Below are 26,084 nucleotides of genomic sequence, written 5' to 3' on the forward strand. Positions count from 1 at the left end.
AAAGCAAAGCAGGGGCATGTTGCTGCCTTCTGAGCGGGGTGCACAGAAGTGTTGTAAAAGGTCTGGCCAAGGTGCAGATCAGCATGCAGGAGATCTGCCTGTTTTCTGCCACTAGCCATTCTGTCTACCCATGAACAAATTGCTAAATCATCCTATGTCACCATGCCTAAATACAAAATGAAAAAAATAATTCTGTTCTTGCATTGTTTTGACCTAAATTGTTGTTAGAGTATTGTACCAGGAGCTGCGGAAAGAACACAGAATACAGCAAAACCTTTCCTCTAAAGTTTGCATCCTTCAGACTTAAAGGTACTGTCTACAACTATTGTCATTAAAATAAAATATTGTCATTTAAAATAAAAATAATAATAATTAAAAAACAAGCAAAACCCCAAAACCCAAGATTTAGACTATACTATTTACCCATCCCTTTTCTGCGTAAGCTCACATCTCCACTCGACAAAGCAGTTGAAGACAAAGTCCAATGTCAAGATGATGTGAACTGAACAAAAAAAATTACTGAGCTAGCCAGCAGGTTGGTCAACTGACTTGATGTAAAAAGATTTTGCCTGAATGTTCATCCTAGTGGGAGTTTTTAAATAGTTGGAATGTTCTGTTGAGCATGAGGTTGAACTTAAATTTTTGAAGACTGTGTGGGGAAAAAGGCTGGGGGAGTGCAAGGCAGGGAGGGAGATGACAAAGGTGACAAGGTGACCCTTATTAGAAATCATTTAAATTTTTAAAAAAGACCCAACCAAACAACCCCAAACCACAAATAAACTCACAACAAAATCCTGAGAAGTAAAATGGGCTGTACCATAATTTTATCTCCTAAAAATCAAGTATTGCTGAGAAACTGATTTTGGCATGATTGCTAGAGAGAAATCTTGGTAAATAAGTCACTACATTTATATACAACTGTGAACACATTGTGACAGCCTGGGCAGCTTCTAGTTAATGAGCAGAAAGACTGAATAATCCTCTAGGTCAGGATGGAGTCGCCGTGCATCTGCCCCTATTGCACTTTAGATTGCAAATAAGTGGAAGGCACCAGTCAGATATTATTTGCTGATTGCTTTTGGTTTTTTCCTCTTTTACAGAAACTATTAATTTTGAAATAAGAATGAAATGTATTTATGTTAAAATTATATATATTTCAGTGTGGTTATTAACTTTATTTGCAGACAAACATCATTAAAGCTAACACGTGCCTATTTAACGGCCAGTAACCGTTCAAGTCAGCCTCAGCATTGCCACCATTGCTGAGCAGTCTCTCTTAGGTCTTTACAGAAATGGTGCTGTCTCAATTCAACATCTAGAATTTTAATGTCCTTTTTGACAAATGAGTGTATATGACAGGAAATAGAAAATACAAAGAATATTCACACTACTATGTAAGTTCCCAAGGCAGTCTGAACAAATATTTTAAGTTGGATTTCTTAAAATCCTTGTGACCTTGCTTTCTAAGATCAGAGTGTGAATATCTTTGTTTCTGCAAATCTCTCAGCAGAGGCTAGAAATCAAGATTAAATCAGTTTGGAAAAAAATTATTGTAAGAGTATAAAGCTATCCAAAAAACCTAATGCAATTAAAACAGATCAATTTTTTTACCTGATTTTGAAATTAATATGCTAGAAATGTAAAATATGTAAATAATCTTTTCTTTGGGAGAAAAACAGTGAAGGTGATGTATGATCTGCACATGAAAACTTTTGTTTGCCCCAGTACACCTGAGACGGTCCCTATTGGTCTGACCTTGCAGACCTCCAAATCCTCTGGAAGCTCTGTGGAAGTCAATGACCTTCGCCCACAGCTAGTCTCCAGGTCCTGGATTTGAAGATTTACACATTGTTAAAAGAAGTTTATCTCCAAAATTTGAAGTTTTATTAGTGATTTTATTGTGTAAATTAAGGGGGAAAATATTTTGAAGGATTAATTGAGAATGTCAAGCCTTTTCCTCTGAGAGTAAATTCTTTTTGACTAGAAGAGGAGACAGTTAACTTCTGAAAAGCATCAAGACTGATGATTTTGTCTATATAGCATTGACCTGGAAGCTCAGCCATTCAGACTAATAAATCAGGCAATTTATATTTAATCATTAACTAACTCCCGAGCTGAACAGCTGTTCAAAATTAGAAATGGGTCACCCCGGCCAAGATGACATTACAGGCAATCTATAATGCATTAGAATAAAATTATAGTGATTTTTAACTGTCTGGAAATTTATTACACTGCATGTTCCAACTCTTAAACTCTTGTTAGCCAATGTCACTAGTGATTTATGGTGCTTGGCTGGTATGGTAAAATTACTGAAGATTTAAATAGACAATCATTCTATGTTTAGTAAATCTTCAAATTTCAAAGCTATTTTGGAGAATGAGGTGGGTGCTCTTTATTGTTTATGACTTACCAGTTAGTGACAACAAGAAGAGAGAATGGATAAATCAAAAAGCCCTCTTGTAAATTAATGGATTTATTGTCTTGTTGCCTTCAGTTAATGATTTAAAGAAAAATCCAATAACTTCTGTAGGCAAAAATGGATGTCTAAAGCACTTCAAAACAAAACTCCTATATTGCAAAGGTTGCTGTTAGAGCCTTCAACAGGAATGGTCCTTTACATGTAATTTGTTGGGCATCTTTTATGAATGGAATTGAGGTTTAAGAGGCCTTCACACACCAAGTTCCTATGTTTACACTGTGAAACATTTACATGATAGCTCTTTTAACCACATACTTTGATTAAAGATACTTCTTTTTTCTTAGTGGCTACTTTATATTCCTCTTTTATAACAAAAGAGTCTGAGTCTTCTGTGATCATAGAATTCTGTGTCTGTCTTCACAAGGTAGGATGTTTAACCATTTCAGTAAATATTTCTGATTTTTCTGAAAAATATAAATGGAAAATAGTGAATAAAAAATTTAACAATTAGTTTGTTACTTTGTTTGCATACACATAGAAAATTATATTTTAAATGAGAGAGTTATTATTTGATTTTATAAGCTCTTAGGCAGCTGACACCAACAAAAAGCAAGAATTTAAAACAAAACTATATGAAGCATGGAGGATACATTCTATTCAGAGATTTTCATCGATATTTTATTGCACCATATAAAGGACTGGAAAAATATTATTTGATTACTGTTGTTGCTCTGAAAAACAAATATCTGTATGGACATACAGACAAATGTCTTTATGGGTAAAGAACAGTCCTTATAAAGTGGTTTCCTTCTTTCATCCTGGCCCTTGCTTTGCTTCAGTTCCTCTACTCACTGGAGGATGATTTCCTGAGGTTTCCCTGATGCAAGTGAGTAAATTATGAAACTATTTTATTTGAAGTATTTCAAACAAGACAAACAAAGAAGAGATGTTATGGCAGTCTATTCAAATTTTACATCTAGAATTTTATCAGTTTGAAGATGACTCTAATGGATGATCAATTTTTACCTTCCTGTCCATGCTGAAGCTATTTGAACATGCATTCATGCATACATTCATTCCTTTGCTGGGAATTGCATACACAGAACAATCAAAGGTTAATGTGCCAAATACTGCTAGTTTGGGTTTTATGTCATGGCACACATCCCAGTTGAAAAAGAGATGATTCATGTCTTAAACATTAACTTTCTTTAAAGAAGATACATTCATTTTTCTGAAATCCTTTAGCCACCATTTTGACATTTTAAATAGATGGCGGGCTGTCTTTATAACATAACTGGAATAAAATAACAGCTTTCCACATAGCTACTTATAAGAAATCATCAATATTTGAGACCATTCCTGACTATTCATACAAAATATTCCAGGGTAAGCGTGGTTAAGATAACCTCTGCAGAGTGCACAAGGGAAATTGGGTTTCTCTGTAGGGAAAAAACTATCATTGCAACTGGAAGGAACCTTCTGAGATAATCCACTCCCACTGCCCAAACTGGATTTGTTAAACCAGGTTGTCCAGGACCATGGAAATTCTACAACCTCTCTGGGCGACCTGTGTGTTTGGCCAACCCCATCTGTCCTCCTGTTATAATTTCAAATCATTGCAGCCTTAACTGAGTAAAACATCTGAAGCTATTAGGTAAAAGAAGGCAGATAAATAAGAGTAAAAAATCCTGCAAGTCTTCATAGAATGATTTGGGTTTGAAGGGATCCTAAAGATTATCTAAGTTACATCCCCCCTGCCATGGGCAGGGATGCCAACTCTTCTGCCTTGTTCCTTCCCTTGGAAAAAAAAGTGTGAGAAAAAAAAGGTGGAATTTACATCTTTATTGAGGTCAAAACAGCTTTTTTTTTTTTTTTTTTTTCTTTTGACTTTTCTGAATGTTGCTGGAAATGCTTGCACTGGCAGTAGTATACCAGATGCTGCCTATATTGCAGTGTGCCCACCATGCTGTATCTGATCTAGACAAAACTGATTACTGAAAAAAGTCTGTTGATAGAATGTTTGATGAAGAGTTCTATCCTATTATTTTCAGCTTCAAAAGTTTCAAATCACCACGAGAAAGTATGTATTGCTTCCAGCATTTACAATCTTTGGAAGTGTATCTCTTGCTGACAGAGTACTTCTCCTGCTGTATTTTGTGTGCTTCTACTTTTTAATGTGGAGATATTAACATTAAACATTCTGTCATTTCCATGTTGCTCAGGAGATAATATTTTCTAATTTTACTTTGAAGTCTGAAGAACATGTATTTGAGCTTGTCCGTTGGAAACCTCAAAGCAAAAAAGAAAACTTTATGTCGTGGTATCTTACTTACCAGCCGCACTTGTGTTTTTATTTTGGACCCTTCTCAAAAGAGTATCATCAGGAACTGATGGGGCATTTCTGTATTCCTTTTCTAAAGGCAGAAAAAAGTAAAATTTACTGGACAAAATGGGACTCTCAGGAGCCTGCTTTGTTAAAGTTGATATCTTTCAAAAATTTGAAGTACAGATCTGGTATTTGTTTTCCAGTATATGTATATATATGCACTAATATATATATATATGTGTGTGTGTGTGTATATATGTATATATATACATATATATATGCATGCACACACACATGCTTTCTTTAGATTACAAGTATATTCTGAGGGGCATGAGAGAGAGAGAGGTTCTCTTGGGCAAAAAAAAATCCCTTTCCTTTCCAATTCTCAATGCTGAAGTCTGTTCTTTATGACAGCTTTGTAACAGTGAAAGCTATAAAAAGTGATAGACCTGTACAGAGAGACCTATTCTGCTTAACTTTTCAGGTCTAGAAGGAGCATGTAGTTATGATAATTCCCATTTTTCTGTACACAGGGGAAACTAATAGTACTCAGTAAATGCATAGATGTTCTAATCCTTAGAGTTGTCTTTGCAAAGCTTTCTTTCTCCTTACTTGTGAAGCTTTGGACTATTCCTTTCTTCCTTGCTGCTGCAAATGCTCATTACCTCTTCCTACTTGTTTCCTATATTCACTGTGTTCCCTATATTTCCATACTGTTTATTAATAGTCATGTATAGAAGGAACATCAAGTTGTTCTATGCCATGAAGTACCTATCAGCTTTGTGCAGATACAGTGACAATAGATTTATCTATATGTTAAAATATTTTCCTTGCACTGTGTGAAAATTAGTATTAGAAACCCTGATAACACCCCAGTGCTAGTGTTTTTCACAAGCAAGTATTTCAGCTCATAGAAATTATTGTATTACTTGCCTTACAGTCCACAGATAAAACAAATCATGTTTTCAGTCTTTTGGTATATTTAGATGAATGTATTACACATGGAAGATAGATACGTTGCATGCTTGCAGAGGGCAGTGTATGCCTGTTGGGACTTTTGTTCCTATATTTTCAGTAAATTCATCAAAAGTTAGGTTTATTTTGGGCTCAGGGAATAGAATCAAGGATTAGGCAATTTAAGGTGGTATGCATTTTGTAATAATATGACATTGTGCCACAGAAACTACACTAGAGGTGTGGTGCCATTCTTATTACTAATAATCATGTAATTTTGGCTCAAATTAAATATATGTAATGCTTTTAATTTAAATGACCACACATATACATGGGTCATTTTGTTTCAGTGTGTACTTTTAAAAGATGCTCCAATCTAGTCTGGAGCTCTAGTCTGAGGACTAGGCGTGTCCAGGGAGGAGGAAAATTTTGATGGAAGAGTTTTTAAGACACTTCTGAATGGGATAGAAGATTGTTCAGGCTTAATACTGATGATGTTTTCCTTTAGTTATAGGTTTTGAATTCAATCCAAAACCCACAAATAAGGAAGTCTAGGGTAACACCATGAAGGAATTGGTGGTGGTTTGCCCTTTGCTTCAGCAAGTAAAAGATCAATTCCAGGCACCTGGTATAGAGCTTCTATTATGCTTTCACCAGCCACTTTTGTTTTTTCCAACTTAGTTATTCACTCTCTCTTATTCTGCATTAGGCATTTCCCTTCCCACCCATACCTGTTCTGTAAGCACTGATTTCAGATGGTCCATTTCTTTTTGATTTCATCTCCTTGTAAATGCCTATGACAGTGTAGCATCCAACAAGCATAGCTGTCTGATGGCTGCTCTATCACAGCTTCCTTCTTAGTGAACAGGCACTCACACAAGAGCATTGCTGTACCTGGTACCCCACAGGGAGCTCCAGGGCTGCCTCTGCCCTCAGAGATCATCCCATTCTCTGGCTTTTGAGCATAGCTGAACTATATTAATAAAATGTCTTGGGAATCCTGTTTTTATAATTTTTGTGTGGATAAATACTGATTTATGTTCCAGAAATAGCTGCTTGAGAGCATACATAAGTATTGAATTTTAACTATCAGAATACACTGAAATTTATAATATACAGTGGTTTTTTAATATTATTGAACTATAAATATTTTTATGAAGTAAATATCTTAAGAGAAAACACGTTTTTTTGAATCTGTTATAAATATGATAAACTACTTCTCATCACATTTCCTAGAATATTCTTTTGCATTTGAAACTCCACAGGGATCCTCCTTACTTTTCTGCCTTACTTTAGTTTATATCAGCCCAGTTTTTTTGTGCATTGCACTGAGTCACATCTTACTACTTGGTAACCTTGCTGGATGATTATATTCCACTCTGATTCAAGAAGGTTCCTTTTCCTGTGATGGAGGGCCTGGATCCAGTTGCCACATTGACGGACGATGCTATGATTGCAGCATGGAGTAACGAGAGACTGCCTGGTGATAGGATGCCAACAGAAAATGCCACTTCTCTAAGAAACTGCAAGTGCTGACCTCTGATGATAGATCCCCAACATCAGGGAATTAAATGGATAAAGAATACATGCGGAGCTGACCTTAAGTCATACGTCTAGGACAGAAAGAGTATGTGCATGCTGAAGAATTGGCTTTCATGTTTACTGCCCTCAAGTTCCCCTAATTTTTGTAAGGGATTAGTGTTTGTTGGAATGCACTTACCTAAAGACTTGAAATATTGCAACACTCTGCTTATTTATCCATAGCATCATTTTCCATTTAAAAAGTTGCTTGAAAGGAAACTTGCTATTTTCAAGTGTTAAGGAGGATATAAAGTGGAGGTTGGAAAGAAAGTGGAAGTTGAGGTGCACTTCTTTTGAAGAGTAAATTGCTTTTTGAAGGTGTAAAGCCGGATGATATGACCTTACTTATCCTGTACACTTTAGTCAGCAGAACACAGCGTGTGCACCTCACAGGGGGAAAGAGTCAACCCACTGTGCAGCATCCAAGGTAAAATATTACTGAATTATATGCAAGTTGATAACACTAGCATGTAATTGATCTGTTCATATATTTTCTTATCTTTACTTAGATTTAGGGAGATAATGCTCCATTTCAAAGTTTATTGTACTAAATTCCAGATATAACACACAATTACACAACACAGTAAATGTTCATAGTTATGCCTGATTTTTTAAATACATCTTAATCATCTAACCCATCTGCTTTGAATGTACTCTTTTCCCTCACCTGCCTTGATTTGTTTTTCATTCTTTTCCAACCCATACAAATAATTGTGGTTTTTCCATTTATACCCTGTAATACCCTGCTATGTGAAGCTGTATTGTCTGCTTACTTATCCTTACATTTTTATCTACTCCTTTTTCCATGCCTGTGGAAACAGAGTTCTCCCAAGCTATTCAGATTCTAACCCTTCGAGAAAGTATTTATTGTTTAGATGAGGATATACCAAAAGCTGTAACACAAAAACATAAAATGTAAAAATAATAACAAAAGATGAAATATATATGTGCTCCCCCAACATCTCTGTGTTAATTCCAGTATCTTCAGTGTGGGGCTGTACCCTCATATGTGCTTATAAGAAAAGCCTCGGCAATATATTTTTTGTTTAATATGAGGACTAGCAAGAGCATAGGTAGAAAAATGTTGAACTTAAGACTGCCAAACTCTCAACCACTAGGAAATTCTTTGTGAGCAGTTTTGCATGGGTTAATAATGCTCTTTTAGAAAAACTTCTACATTTTTATTATATAAATGAAATCTTTTGATAATCAGCATTTATCTAATATTTGAGAGTTTTATTTATTTTATTTTTCAGGTAAAGTTTTCTGAAGACCATTGAAAGAGCTTTGGCTTTTGGTGAGACTGTACTAATTGAAAACATGGGTGAATCTATTGATCCCATACTTGATCCCCTGCTTGGAAGACATATAGTTAAAAAGGGAAGGTACGTATGTTTGAGTAATCATAATTTTTCTATGGCAACTGGATCTATATTGCTTTGATTGCCACATTTTGCTTACTGCTTCATAACACTTCATGAAATAAATTATTTCTTTTTAAAATGCAATGACTAAAAACTGGTGATGAGTGGATATTAAAATGTTTATATCTGCATAAGATTAGATAGCAAAATTCTCAGTTTGCAAATTGAACTCAAAATACAGTACAGGCATGTGTGTTTCTCAAACTGAAGTGGAAATCTTTACTTTTTTTTTACTTCAAAAAAGGATTAAAACAAGGACAAGCAAATATTATAGTTTGGCTCAAAAGAAAAGAAAGTATTTAATTTTCTTCTTAGGCATCTGTAGCAAAAGGGAAAATATTGGAAATTACAGGCTAGATTTGGATTTAACAATATAGGGGTTTCCAGCTGCAAAATCAGCTTAAGAAAGCTATGCCTCTACTTTGCAGTGAATTGCCGTAACTGCTTTTTGGGCCACCCCATGAAGTAAATCAATGAACTGGTTTAAAATGAAAAAATAAGAAAAAAAACCCAAAAACAAACAAAAACCCCAAACCAAAACAAACGAGTAAAGCTACTGAGGAAAAACTAATATGGTAGAACCTAGGGCAGAAGGGCAGAAATGAATAAGCCAAAGATGGTTTATGTTGGTACTGCCAATCTTCCATGCATCAAACCAGTCCAGTTGATCATGCTCACAAATCCATTGAGGCAGATGTCATGGTGGTGCTAATGTCTCCTCAGTTTTACCTAGAAACATAGGCTGTTAGCAACAAAACTCACATACCCCTTTCTCATGTGAGTGCTCCAAATACCCCAGTTCAGGGACTGTTCTGATCTCCCCCTCCCAATGAAAGGGCTACAGCTCTGCCAGCCTTGTGAGCTCCACCCCAGAGGTTTGTAGGTGGGCATTCAAGTAGGAAATTCAAATTCAAAGCTGAGTTAGTTTGTTTTCTCTGGTCTGACATAGCCATGGCAGGAGTGGTAGATGGTACAAGGGAGGGTAACCTTGTGTTCTGACCCTTTTGGAGTGTCTGTAGTCTCATTTTTCATTCACATGCCCCTTTCTTCCCCTAGATTTTGAAAAATTATTGTCAAACTTAGAAAATCGCATCAAAAATATTTCCTAAGATCTAATTTAGATACTTGTAGATACACATTTTCAGGATGATAATAGGAAAAATAAAGAAGCTTGTACTTGGTGCAAGAGAATTTCAGTCTGTAATGTCTTCCGTCACTTTTCACAAAAACTTCCAATGTGATTTTTGAGTCTTCTATGCAGCTGTCAACCTAAATGATAATGTTGCTTTGTGGTTGCATGAGAGTACACTTGGTAAACCTCATCAAATGTTTCATCTGATGAACTGAAATGCTATGCTATTGTTTATGAATTTATTTTTTTTCTGAAAGACTCTTCTAGTCTTGTTTGCAAACAACACATCAACAAGCTAGATTTTTTGTGTTGAAAAATGTGGTGTTTATTCTAATATAAAGTCAAAGATACTCCTGAAGCATTTCTGAATGGGTCTCGAATGCTACTCAGAGTCTTTAGACTGCTTGCATAGTTTCAGATTGTCAAAAGAGAAAATATGTAAAAAAGGATAAATAAAAACAGTATCTAGTTTTGGACAAACTGCCCAAGCTTTCTCTCCCTTCTTTCTCCCATATTTCAGGCATTGGTGACTGCAGAGAAAATCTAGGCATTATGAAACAGTTCAAATCTCCTTGCATACATGAAACTCCTGGAAGATGCACTCTTGCTCTGCACTGTGAAACCTTGAAATGATCCCTCTTTGTTATATTTTTCTATAGTGGTATTTGAAATATTTCAGAGTAAGAGCATACAGCTTGCTTTATAATCCATAGCGAAGAAACTCTACCAAAAATTAGAATTATACTGGTCTAAAAGAGAGATCAGAAATTCCACAGGCTAAAAGATCTTTAAGGCAAGAGAGAGGGAATAGAAATAGAAATAAATTGGATTGAAAAGGACAAGGGTCACAGCAATATAGTTTTGCCTTAGCAAAGCCTTCCGTGTAGCACAAGAGAGCTGTGCACATAGATACAAATGCAAATATATGAAGCCATTAAAAATAGGTCCTTCTGCTGAATATTTTAGGCAGCATTACATGACCTAGCATTCTGTGCCTCACTGAAGATGCACAGGTCTCCTTTGCAGGATACTAGTAATATATATACCCCTTTATTACCAAATATGCAGAGTTTTCCTCATTCTGGATTCATTTCTGTCATTTGTTTGTTTTAGTAGTTGTGTCAGGTACTTTGAATTTTTTTTCCTAATAAAGAAAGACTAGAAAGGTATTTGTGATAGATATGGTGCAGTCCAGCAGTTGAAGTTCATTAATAATTGGAATGTTGCAGAGTATGAAGTAATGAATACTAATTATTCCTTTCATGTCTGACAGCACCCCATGGACCAATACATCAGCCCAGACTTTAATTTGGTTCTAGTAATGGTTTCATCAATAGTACATTAATTCTGTGTTTGAAAAGATGTACAGTTGAACCTGACCCACACAGTAGATACCACTGTCATAAAATGGCCACATACTGACAACAACTGGATAATTACAAATAATTAAATCCACTGAGCTTCAGACAATCCTAATTTTAAGTAAAATATATCTTATCATATTAATCGACAGAAAGCATAGCAAGGGAGATTTATCAACTTGTACTCCTTCCAAAGCACATTTACTAGCCTTCTTATTATTGCTGATCTGTGAAGCAGCTTCATGAAAGTACTTTTCCCCTTTCTTGTTTGCCAAGATGGTTCTTATGTTGGACTCTTGGATATTCTGTAACATCAGCTCCTGGTATTGTTTCTGAATGAAGCCTGCAAAAGAAATTCTCAGCCTTGAAGAACTTCACATGGATATAATTTATATTTTCCTCGAAACCACGTGACTGCAGGGTGAACTGCAGGTACTTGTTATCTCTGAAAAACAGACTTCATGCTTAAGCACCTTAGTATATATTTAAAAGCCTAACAAGTTAAAGGTATTCAAATTTGAATACATTTTTAATTTTAATTTTGGAGCTGCAAAGATGCTCCGTTGTTCTTAATGTGATGCCTATGGATTTTTTTGATTTTTAGCTTTTTGTAGATTTTAGAAGTAGTTGTGTAGTAAGTGTAGATTTTAATGTAACTGTATAATCCCTTACACTTTAGCACAGTAGTTTCCACTTACCCAAAGCCTTTTCCCCATTTCATATTGATCTTTCTAAATTCCTATAGCTTGTTTAGACTTTCCTCAAGGTAGGCCTTCATTCTGTTGAAGAACATTTGCACCCTGACTTGAACAACAAGATACACCAACAGACAAAGCAACCTTCAAAACCCGGAACCTCGGAGGGGCTCCAAGGACTGGACGTGCTGTGACAAAGAGGAAGATTTGTCACAGCCCCTGACTCAATTTCCAGAGGAGCATGACTCAATTTCCAGAGGAGCGTGCCGGGGGTAGAACTGGGGGGTGGATAGATTGGATGGACTGTACCTTAAATTGTGGAACCCCCAGGACACATGGCGTGCACGTGTGTCTGTACCCCCATGGTTTGAAGACCTTCTGTTAAAACTGCTCTCTACCTTATCTCTGCTGGTGCCTGGTGAGTAATTTTTTGGCTCCCAAGCAATTCTTAAAGGCAACAATGCACTTTAGACTGGGGCCTTATGTTTGAAATGGCTTTAAAATGATAAGATTATCATTTTAATGATATTTCAGGATGTTTGCTTTAAGAAGCAGGAGAAAAGGAAAAAAATAAAATAATTTCAAAAAAAATCAGTTTTAATACATAGCTGTATATAAGCATGAAGGGCACAAGAAAAAAGTAAGTAAAATTTGGGTCCGATGTATTAGCAATATATGCAACAATGATTCAAAATGCAAATACAGAGATTTTTTGAAGCAGATAAGTTAAGGCATAAAAGTAATCAGGTACCAATTCTACAATGGTGTATGATTTTAGCCCTCACCTCCTATAAGAGGAATGATGCCATTAAATTGGTTTGGTATGGATGGCCTTTAATATTTGAATTTTACCTATGGGTTTCCTATCCTGTCTCCGCAGCACCACTGTTTTGGAGATCACTGGATATGATTATTAACTATAATAGATCAATGTCATTTTGACTCATAGGAGCGAAGACAGAGGAATAAATTTATTGTTCTTAAGGCTCCTTTTTGCTGTAGCATGAGCTGTTACACCTGCTCAAATCCTTTGCACAGTCACGAAGAGGTAGTCATGTCTCTTTGGTTGCAAGATTAGGTTATTACAAAACTCTTTAAGATGTCTTGAAATTTGATTTATGTGCAAATGTAGCTTGTATGAACAAGTTTCCCTTCTTATGTGGCATGACTATTATTCATGAAACAGCAAGACAATTCACTCGCTTTCTCCACAGGGAGAAGCTTTCCTTGCCTTGAATGTCTCACTGGCTGTGCAACTTCAAGGCAGTGCTTTTCCCACTGAACTAGCTTGACCAACTTGCACAGTTTGCCTGCTGAGATTGCCTAGTAAAAGCTCCGTTCTGCACTTTTTTCACCTGACTTATTCAACTTCATTCTTTAAATTACTTGTTGGAGTTTGCAAGTTGGTTCCAGAAGCTTTTAATTTTAAGCAGCAGGAACTGAAAGAAGGCTCCTTCAGAAAATGTGTTTATACCTCTTTCTTCCCACTGAAAAATATTGTTTCCCTTTCCTTTGCTGTCCAAGAATTTACCACTTCTTTTTATTCTTACTGAGCTGATCCAAAACATCTCGCTAAAGGAAGCTATCACACCATTCTGCCATTTACAGTCATGGCTTGTTTCGGAGAACATCTGCCCTGGAAGGTACTCTTAAGCTGTTTCATGATATGAAGTCAGGTTCTTATACTCAAAATTTTTTCGCCTTCATGAGATCCTCTCTTTGAAAGACCTAGGCATTTTTACCTTAGGCAGGACATGCGGAAGGGAATAGCATGTCTTTGTGTCAATAAATCAAATTTTGACAGATCAGAACAGATGTGGCACTATTCCTAGTCTTCTTATAGCTGAGAATGTAGTACTCATGTTACATTCTGGAATTTATTTGGCTTTATATTTGCTTTTGCTAAAAACAATTTATTCTTCAAGGTGTATACAGAATTTTCAAAGTGCTTTGTGAATCCCTTTTGAATCCCTTAATCTACTTTATTTCAAAATCTACAAGAAAAAAAAAATGGAGAGCAATCTCTCTTTAATTTACTTTACATGTTCTTAAATAAGAGGGAGATTGAACTCATGTGAAAGATTCTCTGTCTATTCCTGGGTAGAGTGGTGCATTAATTCCATCCATTCTATCTGCCTTTGCTGATGGAATAGGAGATTATGAAGAAAACATTGCCTAAAGTAGAATTTGTTTTTAGAAATTTCTTTGGTGACCATCTATTTTAATATTCCTTCTATCATGGATTTCCACTATTAGTGCCTGTATTGCTACATTTCTTCATAATCCAGAATTAACCTCTAAACAGAAACATTTAATTGAATAAAATGAAGTCGTCCTACTGGGTTACCCTACCTCTGTCTTTGTCATTGTTGCATATACTCCTTGAACCATGCAAGAGCAATAACAAAATATTTCTTTTTCCCAAATCTGTAGTTAACAGAAATCCTAGAACAGCTGCAGTAATAAAACCCACTGAGTCGTTATGTAGTTTTTGCCTTTCATAGGTGATAATCGCAGAAATTAGAAATTTAGTGCTTCTGTGAATTGAGAACCCATAGAGGACATATTTGAATCCAGAACTCCAAAGCTTAGTATAGACCTTCTGAAACGTGGTGTGACTCCCTTAGCAAAGGTTTTTCTCCTGACAAAACAAACTGAAGAACTTGTCTTTTGTCAGATCTCTTCTTGTCTCATCCCTATGTGTGTGTAATGAAAGCAAAGGAAAATTGCTTTCTCCGTGTCAAGCTCTACTCTTGTGTTCCATCCAGCTGTAGCCAGTTTTGAAAGCTGTGGAGACCATGTTGCAGAACTGGACAGTGAATTCATGTCCACCTGACAAAGGTTGTATAATCTGAAGGACATGACTGTATGGCTAAATTATTTCACTATTATACACACATAAGCCTGGAAAACCCATCTTCATCAGTTGGCATGGCAGTATTACACCATACACATGTCTGAAATTGAGTATTGTAGAGTCATGGGTTTCCTAGCACTAGACATATTAGGGGTTTTTTTAGGAATTCTCTTGCAGTATATAATAAGTAACTGTCATTTCTTCCTGATCCTTGGTGAAATGCAGAAGGATCTCAGCACACCAGTTCATTTAGACTGTCTTCTGGATAAGGGCATGTCAGAAGCAGGCAAGGATGTTAAGAGCTAAAATGTATGTCCCTGACTCCAGCAATGCCCTGTGATAGACTTGAAAGAACGCAGTGTTAAAATTTTTACAGAAAGTATTTATTTTATTCATGTTCTGATATGACTTTCCTGAGTTGTGTTTAAAGTGTTTAGTATCTATACTATTGCAATCACTTTGAAAATTGAGTTACCAAATGCATGTTTGAATTCTGTGAAGTTTGTGGCTACCTATGTTCCGTGGTATAGAAGTTCTATTGATCTTTTATTTAACAGTTTTGTTACTAATATTTGAATCTTCTTTCTTGTCAGAGAACATTCAAAGCCATTGCTGTACAGAAACACTGGTTTTGTGCTCGTGTGTGGCAGGTGAATCCTAAAAATTGACATACTGCTCGCTGTGCAAGTAGATGATAAAAAGCTGTGTCAGTGGCCCACACCAGACCAGACACAGAGCACACACTGCAGTCTATAAGCAGTCTTTCAATTTTTTTTTTTGGTACTGTGCCACAGACGTAGGAAGGTGAACTTTATGTTGCCTGACTGCTGGGCTCCAAATGGTACTTCAGCAGTAACAGTGTTGCTGTATAGGACAGACTGGCACCTTTCATTCAAGACGAGGAATCACGAAATGACATCTCTTGGGTAAGGGATTTTATTCAGTGAGTAAAAAATGAGTTTAGTATAACTCATTCTTTCACCCAGCAAAGAATTGATTTGGAACAAAACATTTAGTAGACTACCTTAAAAAAATTATTTTTGTTGTTTCAGTCACCAGCCATTCTCTCTCCTCTGGTCACTATGAGTTTGCTATAAATATGTATCTGCTTAGTTCCTTAGGATTTACTGCTGAGCTATTTCAGAACATGGAGAAGTGAGCTATATTTAAGGAAATTGTAGTAAAAACTAACAACTATCTCATTAGGGTTTGTTTGAAAACTAAACTAAGTTTGTGGTAAGTAATGACGATAGACATCCCTAAGCCATGGACTCTTCAGGACAGCAGTGAATAATCTCCCTGTGTCTGCTGTATATGCAAACTAAACTATGCCAGTTAAGAAATACTCTGTGTATTCTTCATAGAATTTTGGTGTGTTCAATCATCCTCATTTTGTTTCTTAAGTTGCAGGCACATAAAGTTTGGTTTGTATCCATTTTCTATGCTGCCAAGATCATGCAGTACCCATCTTTTTCAATCTGAGATACTTACGGGGTTTTAATTCAGTGAGATGCCCATTCTTGTGCATTTTATTCCTTCCCAGATATATCAAGAGAAAAAAATGTGAATTCAACAAGAACTTCTGTCTCATCCTTCACACTAAGCTGGCTAACCCTCACTACAAGCGAGAACTGCAGGCTCAGGCCACCCTCATTAATTTCTCTGTCATTGAGGACAGGCTGGAAGAGCACCTGTTGGCTGAGGTTGTTAGTCCTGAAAGGCAAGACTTAGAAAAACATAAGGTAAAGGCTATCTTTTGATTTGTCTGTTGCCTGTTCCAAGATTTAAAGAATTAATATGCCTGTTTGAATTGGCTGTACAGTAATTGTTAGTAGCCCATATATCAGAAAAATTTAAGGGTCAGATTCTGCAAAGTGTAAAAAGTACTTCTACTGATTTGCTCAAATTTATGCTCCCAGAGGGCTCATCTTGACCTAAAGCTCTCCTAGAAATTAAAATTTATTGTGATATTATTCCCACACTTCTCTCTACTGCTTGGTTTGCTCTGTACATTGCATTTAATTTACAATGCAGGATTAAAGCCTTCTGCAGTGCTTTCTGCTTCAGTGATCTTAAGCCAATAAATGTAAATAAAATTTCATGCCAGTCTGTAAGAGGATATGATGGCACTGTTAGGACCTGAGATATTTGGTTAATAGATCACAATTTATCCCTGCAAGAATGCAGTTCTGTGGCTGCTGCAGTCGTACCAATGTAAGTAACCTATGAGGAGAAATGCTTTTATAGGTGCTTATAGAAAGGACTTCGGGCAGATTGTCATCTATGAGATAAAAAAAGAAATAAAAAATACTTAGAGCTGTGAAATTAATAGCAAGAATACTTCCTGTTTCTCTACTGTGTCTTTCCAGTTATCTCATGTAATTTACTAACTTCATCTGCAAAGATTTGTTACACCTGTTTGAGGTACTGTTGCTTCATGCAAGGGCAAACTCAGAGAGTTTAATTACCCCTAGAAGAATGAAAGCCGTATACTTGGGAACACAATCTGAAAACAGCTGTCCATTTTCCTCTGCATCTGGGACTGTTTGCTTACATCTGTATCACCTTGGGATTTTGGTGTGAGGGTCAGAATCTGATTGAGAGTTCTCCATAAGACTAGTCAAGCTCTTTCAATGTCAGAAGGTCAATCCAGCAGAAAAGTTTTCCACTATGTTTGCTGCCAAAGTGAGGTTCTCCAGCCTTGTGCTATTCTATGGTTTCCTCAGCCGCCACACAGATTACCACTTGCCATCTCTGGTCCTTTTGTGCAGTCTCAGGAGGAAGGACCCTAGCAGAGAGATAAAGTTCTGGTCCATGACAACCTTGTCCTTCTCTCTATGAGTGTCCAGAACCTTAGATCTAGTATACTGGGACAGAAGATAAACTGTCTCTTTCAAAAATTAAATTAAATCAACTGATGTAATTAAACTGAAAATGTAGCTCACAAATGCTATAAAACAGTATTTCTTGCTGTGGTTGTTCAAATACAGTGTTTTCATTCCCTCTGCTAATCAGTTCTGGCCAAGCAGCAGAATGGTTTCACGAATGAGCTCCAGCAGCTGGAGGATAACATGCTGCTCAGGCTGTCAGCTGCCTGAGGCAATCTCTTAGATGACAGTGCACTTGTAAAGAAAATCAAATCAACAAAGTCAACTTCAGCAGAAATACAACACAAGGTAATAACTGAACTATTTTTAACAGCTTAAGGTCACTGTAAAATGTGTATTATTAATAATTTTTACTGTAACATTTCTATGAGCTAGAATAAGGAATAGTCAAATTCCTGTTTATCCAGAAAGGGCTATCCTCCCACATATTCATGGTTTCATATCTACTGTATGTAGTTGTCACATATTTGAGGTTTTTAGGTGCTTGAATTAGTAATCATAAAATTAATAAATAGCATGAAATTTGAACAAATGTATTAATATATGATTTCCATGTTTTCAGAGTTAAACAGGCATATTGCTGCAGAGAATAGTCATTCCCTAATATTTGTCTAAGATAAGAAGCTTGGTTACCTAAAGTATTTACTGCTGTCTGAAATAAAGTCAGTTTTCTAGGGTATATCCATACTCTTTCCTGTATGGATAGGAATGTTATGGTAATTGTGTGGGATAATTATAGCACACTAAAAAATAAATGAGACAACAGTCATCCTATAAATAGCTGAAGCCAAAGAAAATGAAGCTCAGATTAACATGACAAGAGGGAACTACAGACCAACAGCAATAAGAGCATCCATTCCTTACTCTGTCCGTATCAGCCTGGGCAGCATCAACCCCATCTACCAGTTATGCATAATTGGTTTCAAATTTATTTCATGCAAGGAACAAAACCAGCAATGCCTGATACATTAGTTACTACTTGTACCAGATGTTTACATTTTCAGAGCTGTGTGTTTGAGGAAAGACCACGATGTGGTCTCCGGCTGGTCCATAACACGGTACATTCCCACGGGTCTCTTTGTTGGCTGTTTCCATTCTGACAGTGTTTTCTGACTGGGCTTGCAAAGTTCGCCTTCCCTTGTGTTAAGCCATCCCACAGGGTCAGGAACGAAGAGTTTGGAGAAATTCTGTATAAACAAATCACTGCAATAAATCTACCAAATGATCTAATGCTGTGATCACCCACTACAAAATTACCAGCTTGCTTAAGTGAGAAATTTTGTTTGCTGAGTTAAATAAGGAAGCAGAAGAGTATTGCTGTTTGCAACCCTCACCCCTGGTTTGCTGAAAGTTTCCTCAAAAGCCTCTTGGCAGAAGTGCCTTGCATTTTAGACTTCTCAGGTCACCTCTTCCTAGAAGTCTACTGTAAGAAACCAATTATCTTATGAGTAGAAAATCAAAAAAGCAAAATTCAAATAAATAAAAATAATCGTGTTAACTTTCAGGCCTTCAATGTGTTTTCCACAAAGCAATTTAATAGGCTGAAATATCAGGGGATATTCAATGAGAGAAAAGTTGCCACATATTCAACCTTTCTTTTCACAAGCCAAGGACTTTTTGAAAAAGATAACCTCATTTTTTCTCACCCAAACAGCTTTTCAGATGAGGAAAAATCTCTGATTGGTGATGCTGACATTTATTTGGTTTGCACCTTCTTCACTATAAAGTGATGCCTCTGTGCTCAAACTCTGTGGCTGTGCAGTTTCTGGCACAGGGTGACTGCTGCTTCAGTATCAATAATTGCAGAAATTCCAAAGATGCTTTCATGTAATTCTTTTCATTTAAAATGCTGCAATGATTTCATGAAGCTATGTTGAGGATAAATACCATGACTTAGCTGCTTATGTTTGGATAATTAGGGTTGATCTGGTATGTAAAGTAAGAAGTAAATAATACATATCCATATTACATTCAGGCTGTTATTTTTCCTTTTAATTTTAGTATCTGTATGCCCTGGGAAAAATCAGGGCTCAGTTGTACTGGAAGGCTCTGAAGCAAGTCTGATGACTTTTTTAAATTTTGTGTGCTGTTAAGATTCTTCTAAGAAGTAAAGAGATAGAATTTGTGGAATTGGATTTCCTTCTTCGATTCAGAATTGAACACATGTGAGTCCTGTTGACTTCCTAAGTACTCAGTGATGGAGTGTCATTAGAGTAGTTTGGGAAAATTGCTTTTCAGTTCTTTTTTGGTGTTATTTCTGGACACATGCCTCAACTAGACAATTTCAAATAAAGTCATACATTCTACTGTGTTTTTTTTAGTAAAACCAGTGATGCTTTCAAAAAGGAGTTTTCTTTGCTATTTGGCTGCATTTTTCCTTAGACGTCTCATACTGTACTTTGTGAGGAAATTCTATTTTACCATAATTTTCCAGCCCCTAAAAATACAATTTTATTTCATGCCACTCCTTACTGTAGTAAATGTCCCATACAGGGTTTCCAGTTCATTGTGTCTTGATGTTTAACAGTAAGCAGACAGTATGGCAATACCAACCACAGTAAACTTTTATAAATAATATTATTTTTATGTATCTGTGCTTTGGGTATAGATATGTAATTTAGTATTTTAAGGCAAGTCCTGAGTCCCTTATAATTGGTTAAACTAGGGTTTTTTACATACCTAAAAAAGTATCAGTGTCATCCTTTTTCAGTCATCATGCAGAAAGTACATCATCTGTATTTATGTCTTTGGCATACTTCCAGGCCATGGCAGTGATGGATGTGTTCAGTGGGGTAGATAAAGATATTGAAAGATCCACCAAGAAATGGAAGAAGTGGGTGGACTCAGAATGTCCAGAAAAGGAAAAGTTCCCCAGGAATAGACAAAAAAAAAAAAAACAAACCTCTTTTGAGAAACAATTAATGTTGTCCATTAGGACAGAATGACATACACTCTGAGGTATGAAATCTGAGGGTACATCTTTCAGGATAAGTGTGTGTAAGGGTGGTGGCTTGTCTGACAAAACTCAGATCTTAAGAGGAAAGAAAACTGGGTGGTCAAACAGAATTTGAGATCGATGGCTGTGGTCCTTCCTAGCCTGGTCTGCTGGTGCAGAGTTTGTGAAGAGGTAGTGTGTTGAGACATAAGTCACAGCATATTTGGATTTCTTTTATTTTGCATAGAGGTACCAGAGGAGAGTACTTACTCATAAATAGACATGCAGTAAGCTATCCTGTTAATATCTAGAAGTGTATTTCTCAGTGTTAGTTTTCATTATGGTATTAGGGCAGTATTAGGTAAGTAACCCCACAGGATGATGATTTTTCAGCTCTCCCTTTTGAAAATTCTGTGATACAAAGAAAGATTCAGCTGTGGATACCAACCAATCTCCTCCCAGTTGTTTTCCAGTTGTACTGTTTTAATTTTTGATCCCAAGTGATGGTTTTACAGACCTAATCCTCCACACCACACCATCACAGTTTTTGCCCATTTTTATATGACTTCTGAGAATGCAATTTTTGTCCTGGGTGTTTACTTTGCCCAGCTGCCCTGGCTTTATGTGCCAGTATTGCCTGCATATAATGACTTCATCGATTCAGACCTTTTTCATTCAGAAGTTGCTGTTTTCTGTCATGTGGTCCCTATCCCACAGGGAAATGGGAATGATTGTCTTCTCTCTTGTTTCATTACCTGCTTCCCTTCCTGTCTTCTCATGATTTCTCTGATGAAATGACCATCACTGTCAGATGCTCAAGTCTGCAATGGTGCAGACTTGAAGCATTTATCAAGGAACATTTTTTATCAAGGAACATCAAGGAACATGTTTAGTGGATGTTTTGTCATATGCGTAGGAACTTTGTGGAAGAAAAGCTTGGCTGAAGGTATGTGGAAAGCGCAAGGATGGATTTAGCAAAATGCTAAGTGAGCAGTCCAGCTCGACCAGTCCTGTGTTTTTCATTCTGACTTCCAGAGTAGACCCACCTGAAGATACCGAGACATTAGGTAAGCCTCTTACTTGCTTCACTCGCAACAGAAGCAACTTGCAACTGTCCTCCCATCAAAGAAAGGAAAATTGAGCTCAAAAGTGAAATGGAGCATGCAGGGCTAGAAATGAAGATAAATAGATGTATGGTTATATGCTTGTGTGTATGTTCTCATACACACAAGCATGTAGGGGTGTATTTTTTTTCTACTAAACAGAACAAAGCCTTCTGGAGTCATCTGTCACTACAATGGAGTATGCACTACTATGGGAAAGTTGAGCGCAGTTTATTTTTGGTAGCAGATTCAAGTTCTAAAGTTTCTTCCACCCCCACCAGATGCATGGCAATGGGGTGGATGAAAAGTGTAAGGCCATAACCACTACAGTATGAAGAAATTTCTAGATTGAGCATTCCTCTGCTTGGCATAATGCAGGTTTCCTTTGTGCTGTTTTCTACCTTTTGACTAGATGAGGGCCAGAGGGCAATTTTCTCCATGCTCATGTAATCTTGTGCCCCCTGTGACTAAATAATGGTCATTATACAAACTATATTCAATTGTATAGGGCTCTGTGGCTCTATACTTAGGATTACTATTCCCCACAGACAATAGTGAGAATACCAGGTTAATACATCTGTGACCTCACTGTGCTCAATTTAAGCTCAGGCCTCACAAGGTGAGAGGCTTGTGCATTTACCCACTGAACCAATCAGTTAAAAAACTGATGTGATATCTACCACATGTTGCTCCTTTTTTCATAAGGGAATTGCTCTGTACCCCCTGTAAGAGTTTCTAAAGCTCAGTAACAATGCCGAGCATCTATCAAAATGTCAAAAGGTTCATTATTTTAAAACCAAGGGAACAGATTTCTGCAGGCTTTTTCTAATACCAGCAATAAGGCCACTGTTGAGAGCTCGCAATTTTGCTTGTTGAAATTGTAAGGGTTTAGTGAAGTGCTTCAGAGGAAGTAATATGCATTGCACAAGTGATAGTGAAATTAATGGGGGCACTATCATTCTTTTTCCTTTCTGCTCTGCTAATTTTCCTATCTCCTCCCCCTCTGTCACTCACCCTTCCCCAATTATTTCTATTGCAGGCAAAAAGCTTGGGTTCATTATAGACTGTAGACTCTAGAAGATTTCATAACATCTCTTTCGGACAAAGGCAGGAGATGGTTGCAAATGAGGCACTCAAGAAGGCTGCCTGCCATGGCCATGGGGTTCTTTCCCAAGTGAGTGTCAAACAGTCCCTCTGACAAGGGAATGCCTCCTCAGCTGGAGGGATATTTCCAGAACACAAAATATGCAATGGATTACAGCAAAAGTTTTAAACAGCTAATAATCTTGTTCCATTTGCTTTTGCTTTTGGTTGTAACAGGATAAACATCATATTAATAGGGTGTGTGTCATGTTTTGCTGAACAGTGTCACCATCCCGGGAGGAATGGCAGAGATAAAGCAAAAGGCCCCTGGTGGGTAGCTAGGATTGCCCTCAGGCACACACTTCCCCCCCCCCCTAATTAAGAGCTCCTGTTCCATTCAGTGGGCCATAATGGAGACTTTAATGAAATGGGTCTGACTGCCCCTGGGGAAGCTGTATAATTAGCCCTGGAGTGCTGCTTTTCAGAGATAGCAGCCCCGGCTTTGGCCAGCGTTGTATGGACCAAGAACCCACTCTGCAGTGGACAAAGAGATCCGTGCAATCCCTTGGTGAGCAATGGTTTCCCAACACAGTAAAAGAGCGAACAGGAGCACTGCAGCTGTAAATGCTACTAAAAAAAAGATGCTGCCTTCAAACGTTTTTATGCTAAACAGCCAATGTATATGTGTGACAACCCCTCTGCCCTCAAGCCAAACAAAAAATGCATGTTCCAGGCTTTGATATTAAGGTGGTCATGAGAATGGACTGATTCCCTCCTCTTCTGGTTTTAACCTCAGCATCCTGGTTTGTCTGTCAACCAAGTTGCCTGCAACAAAGGAAGAGATGGACTAGACTCAGTGTTGTCTGCTAGATGAAATCTCCATGGGATTAATGAGGGGCCCTGATATGCTAGGCACTGTGGGGGCATGCACAAACTGCCCTCTTTAGCATCAGTGAAACCAGAACTCTTTAACCAGATTTCACGTGAGTAAGCTAATCATGCTAGTCTAAAAATAACCCTATTTTACTGCTAGTGAGCATAGAAATGTTGTTGTGAAGAGAAGAGCCAAGTTGGTTTTCAGGGGAGTTTCAGAGTTCTCAACCACTACGGGGACAGGATAAGAAAATGGGAGAATGATAGAAGCAGTGTTGTGTGTTTGAAGCCACAGGAATTAATGGGGAACATCTGAGAAGCTTCTGATGTTACAGACCTGCTCCATTTTCCAGCCCATTATTCCTGGCTTCTGAGGGAGGAGAGGGGCAAGGATTTTGCTGTAAAGACTTTTGATAGTGAAGGATTGGGGAAAGTCTGAAAGGACATTCCATAAAGATGTTGGACCAAATCTCAAATGGTGCTAATCTAGCCAGAGCTAGTGAGAAGTGAGATTTGGGTGTACTCAGTGCTTCTCAATCTTTAGTCTTCTGGGTTTTGGCCCAGAAACCCTGTAAGTTTATGTTTCAAAAAAAATCCTGGACCAAAAGATGACATATTTTACTACGGATTTTATTGTAGACTAGGGAGTGTATAATTAGATATTAAAAAAAAAACCAAAACAAAACACAAAAAAAACCAAATCAAACCAAAACCCAACAACAATAACAAAACCCAAACCAAACAAAAAACCCAAACCAATCTGCTATTCTGACTGATCTGGGAAATACTTTAAAAATTACTTTGGCTTCAGGTCCTGCAAAAGCAGTTGGCACAGTGGTTGGTAAACTAGCAGAATAGAGACTGACTTAAATTTTTTTGGTATCGTATTTAACTCTTCTGTCAGTCTTAATTTCTCAAATTCAGACACCTGATATATTGAATGTTTATTTTGTTGTTATATCAAGGTTCCTGGTTTTATTCAGGGTAGAAACTTGTGTTGCATTTTTCATGGTTAAACTCAGCATTCTGACTTAAGGAGGTTTTTTTTGTCAGACATAAAATCCTTCACCTTTCCCCAGACTCTGCTGCCTGTTGTTTAGTTCAGTTGTTTATTTCCTTTTGAAAGCCAAGAGTTTATCCTTCTGAAGTTTATTCCACACATCTGTGTTTTCACGGGTATCAAAAGTAATTTTATGTCCATTACTTCTTAAAGTAAAAGACAGAATATATGTCAGAGAATTAAGGATTATTTTCTGCAGTTTTTATAGGCAATGCCAAATATTTTAAAAACCAGCTGAAACCCTGTGCTGAATCTTATCTTGCCAAAATTCTCTACTAACACTACAAGCAGTGGAGGCAAAAAAAATATATTAAACTTCAATTTCAAACATGATTTTTGGGAAACTAAAATTTGAAGGACTTTGAAGGCTTTTTTAGTAAGTGTTAAACTGGTACATCTTCTGCTTGGGATAAAGTCTATGGATGATTTATGCTATGAAACTGTAGTTAGTGGTTGTCTGAGTAATATTTATAGAGTTCTAGTTAAGACTCTATTTTTGTTGGTTTCAGTAGCACAACAGTTCTTTCCTAGGGGAGATTTGGAAATAAAAATGTCACTATCAACACTTGTGCATCTGGAAATTACTGCAAAAAATACTGCCCAATAGTCTCTGATCATTAAGAAACCTGTTTCTTACTCTCCTTCCAACCCCAGGCTTGTGAGTGCTCCCTTTCAGCTGCTGAGGCAGGCACAGCTGTCGATAACACTGCCAGTTGTTACTGCATGTTATTCCTTTTTTCTTTGACAGGATACCCTTGAGCTGTGTACCAGAAAACTGAAATTTAAAAGCATCCTTTATCTTCTGTGCAATTTTCACAGTTGCGTTGTTGGGAGACTGAAGTTTGGCCCTCAGGGCTGGAATGGAAGGTAGCAGTTCAGCACCAGAGATCTCCACGTCTGTGTCACTGTCCTCTACAACTATTTGGAGGCCCATGTGAAGGTAAGAAGTAGTGGTCAGGTAACCACACGCCAAGGTCATTTCAACTCAATCAGCTGTTTATACTGAATAAAGGGGACATAATCCTTTCTCTGGAACTGTTATTTAAATAGCTGGCATTATATGATGCTCTTGTTGAGTATGAAAATAAACCAGATCAAAGGGGGTGGGGGCCGTGGGATTTTTTCTGGCAGTGAATGCTTGAACTTTGTAATATAGGTCAAACCAGTTCCACATCAGTAGCTAAAGGGGAAAAAAATGCCCTTCATTATGTTAACAAAAACAGGGGTTTACATGTGCATATATGCCAAATTCATTAGGCAGGTAATGAAGCATTTGCACAAATGTAATTACAAACAGCAATTCTGACAGTTCATAACACTGCATTAATAATCACTACAATTAGTTTTGATGATGGAAGCAATTTACAGCACGTCACATATATAAATAATGGTG

At 37.1% G+C, this 26,084-nt stretch overlaps 1 protein-coding gene across 1 annotated transcript in view; it reads left to right on the forward strand.

Annotated features, from left to right (window-relative positions):
* The window catches only part of DNAH11 (dynein axonemal heavy chain 11), a gene marked incomplete at its 5' end in the record, with an annotated part of 93,259 nt that extends 70,436 nt beyond the window's left edge, over positions 1–22,823 (forward strand). The window contains 18 exon segments of the mRNA XM_027639470.1: positions 444–554; positions 2,123–2,142; positions 4,693–4,759; positions 4,762–4,839; positions 5,641–5,643; positions 7,089–7,310; positions 8,347–8,363; positions 8,543–8,673; positions 15,544–15,553; positions 16,305–16,491; positions 19,143–19,293; positions 19,727–19,792; positions 19,795–19,850; positions 20,400–20,568; positions 20,571–20,595; positions 21,489–21,555; positions 21,558–21,639; positions 22,715–22,823. Of these exon segments, the coding sequence (XP_027495271.1) occupies positions 444–554; positions 2,123–2,142; positions 4,693–4,759; positions 4,762–4,839; positions 5,641–5,643; positions 7,089–7,310; positions 8,347–8,363; positions 8,543–8,673; positions 15,544–15,553; positions 16,305–16,491; positions 19,143–19,293; positions 19,727–19,792; positions 19,795–19,850; positions 20,400–20,568; positions 20,571–20,595; positions 21,489–21,555; positions 21,558–21,639; positions 22,715–22,752 (1,500 nt within the window).
* Positions 22,824–26,084: the final 3,261 nt, after the last annotated feature.

Source organism: Corapipo altera, unplaced genomic scaffold (genome assembly GCF_003945725.1).
Source record: "Corapipo altera isolate COAL_440 unplaced genomic scaffold, ASM394572v1 44, whole genome shotgun sequence".
Taxonomy (NCBI): Eukaryota; Metazoa; Chordata; class Aves; order Passeriformes; family Pipridae; genus Corapipo; species Corapipo altera.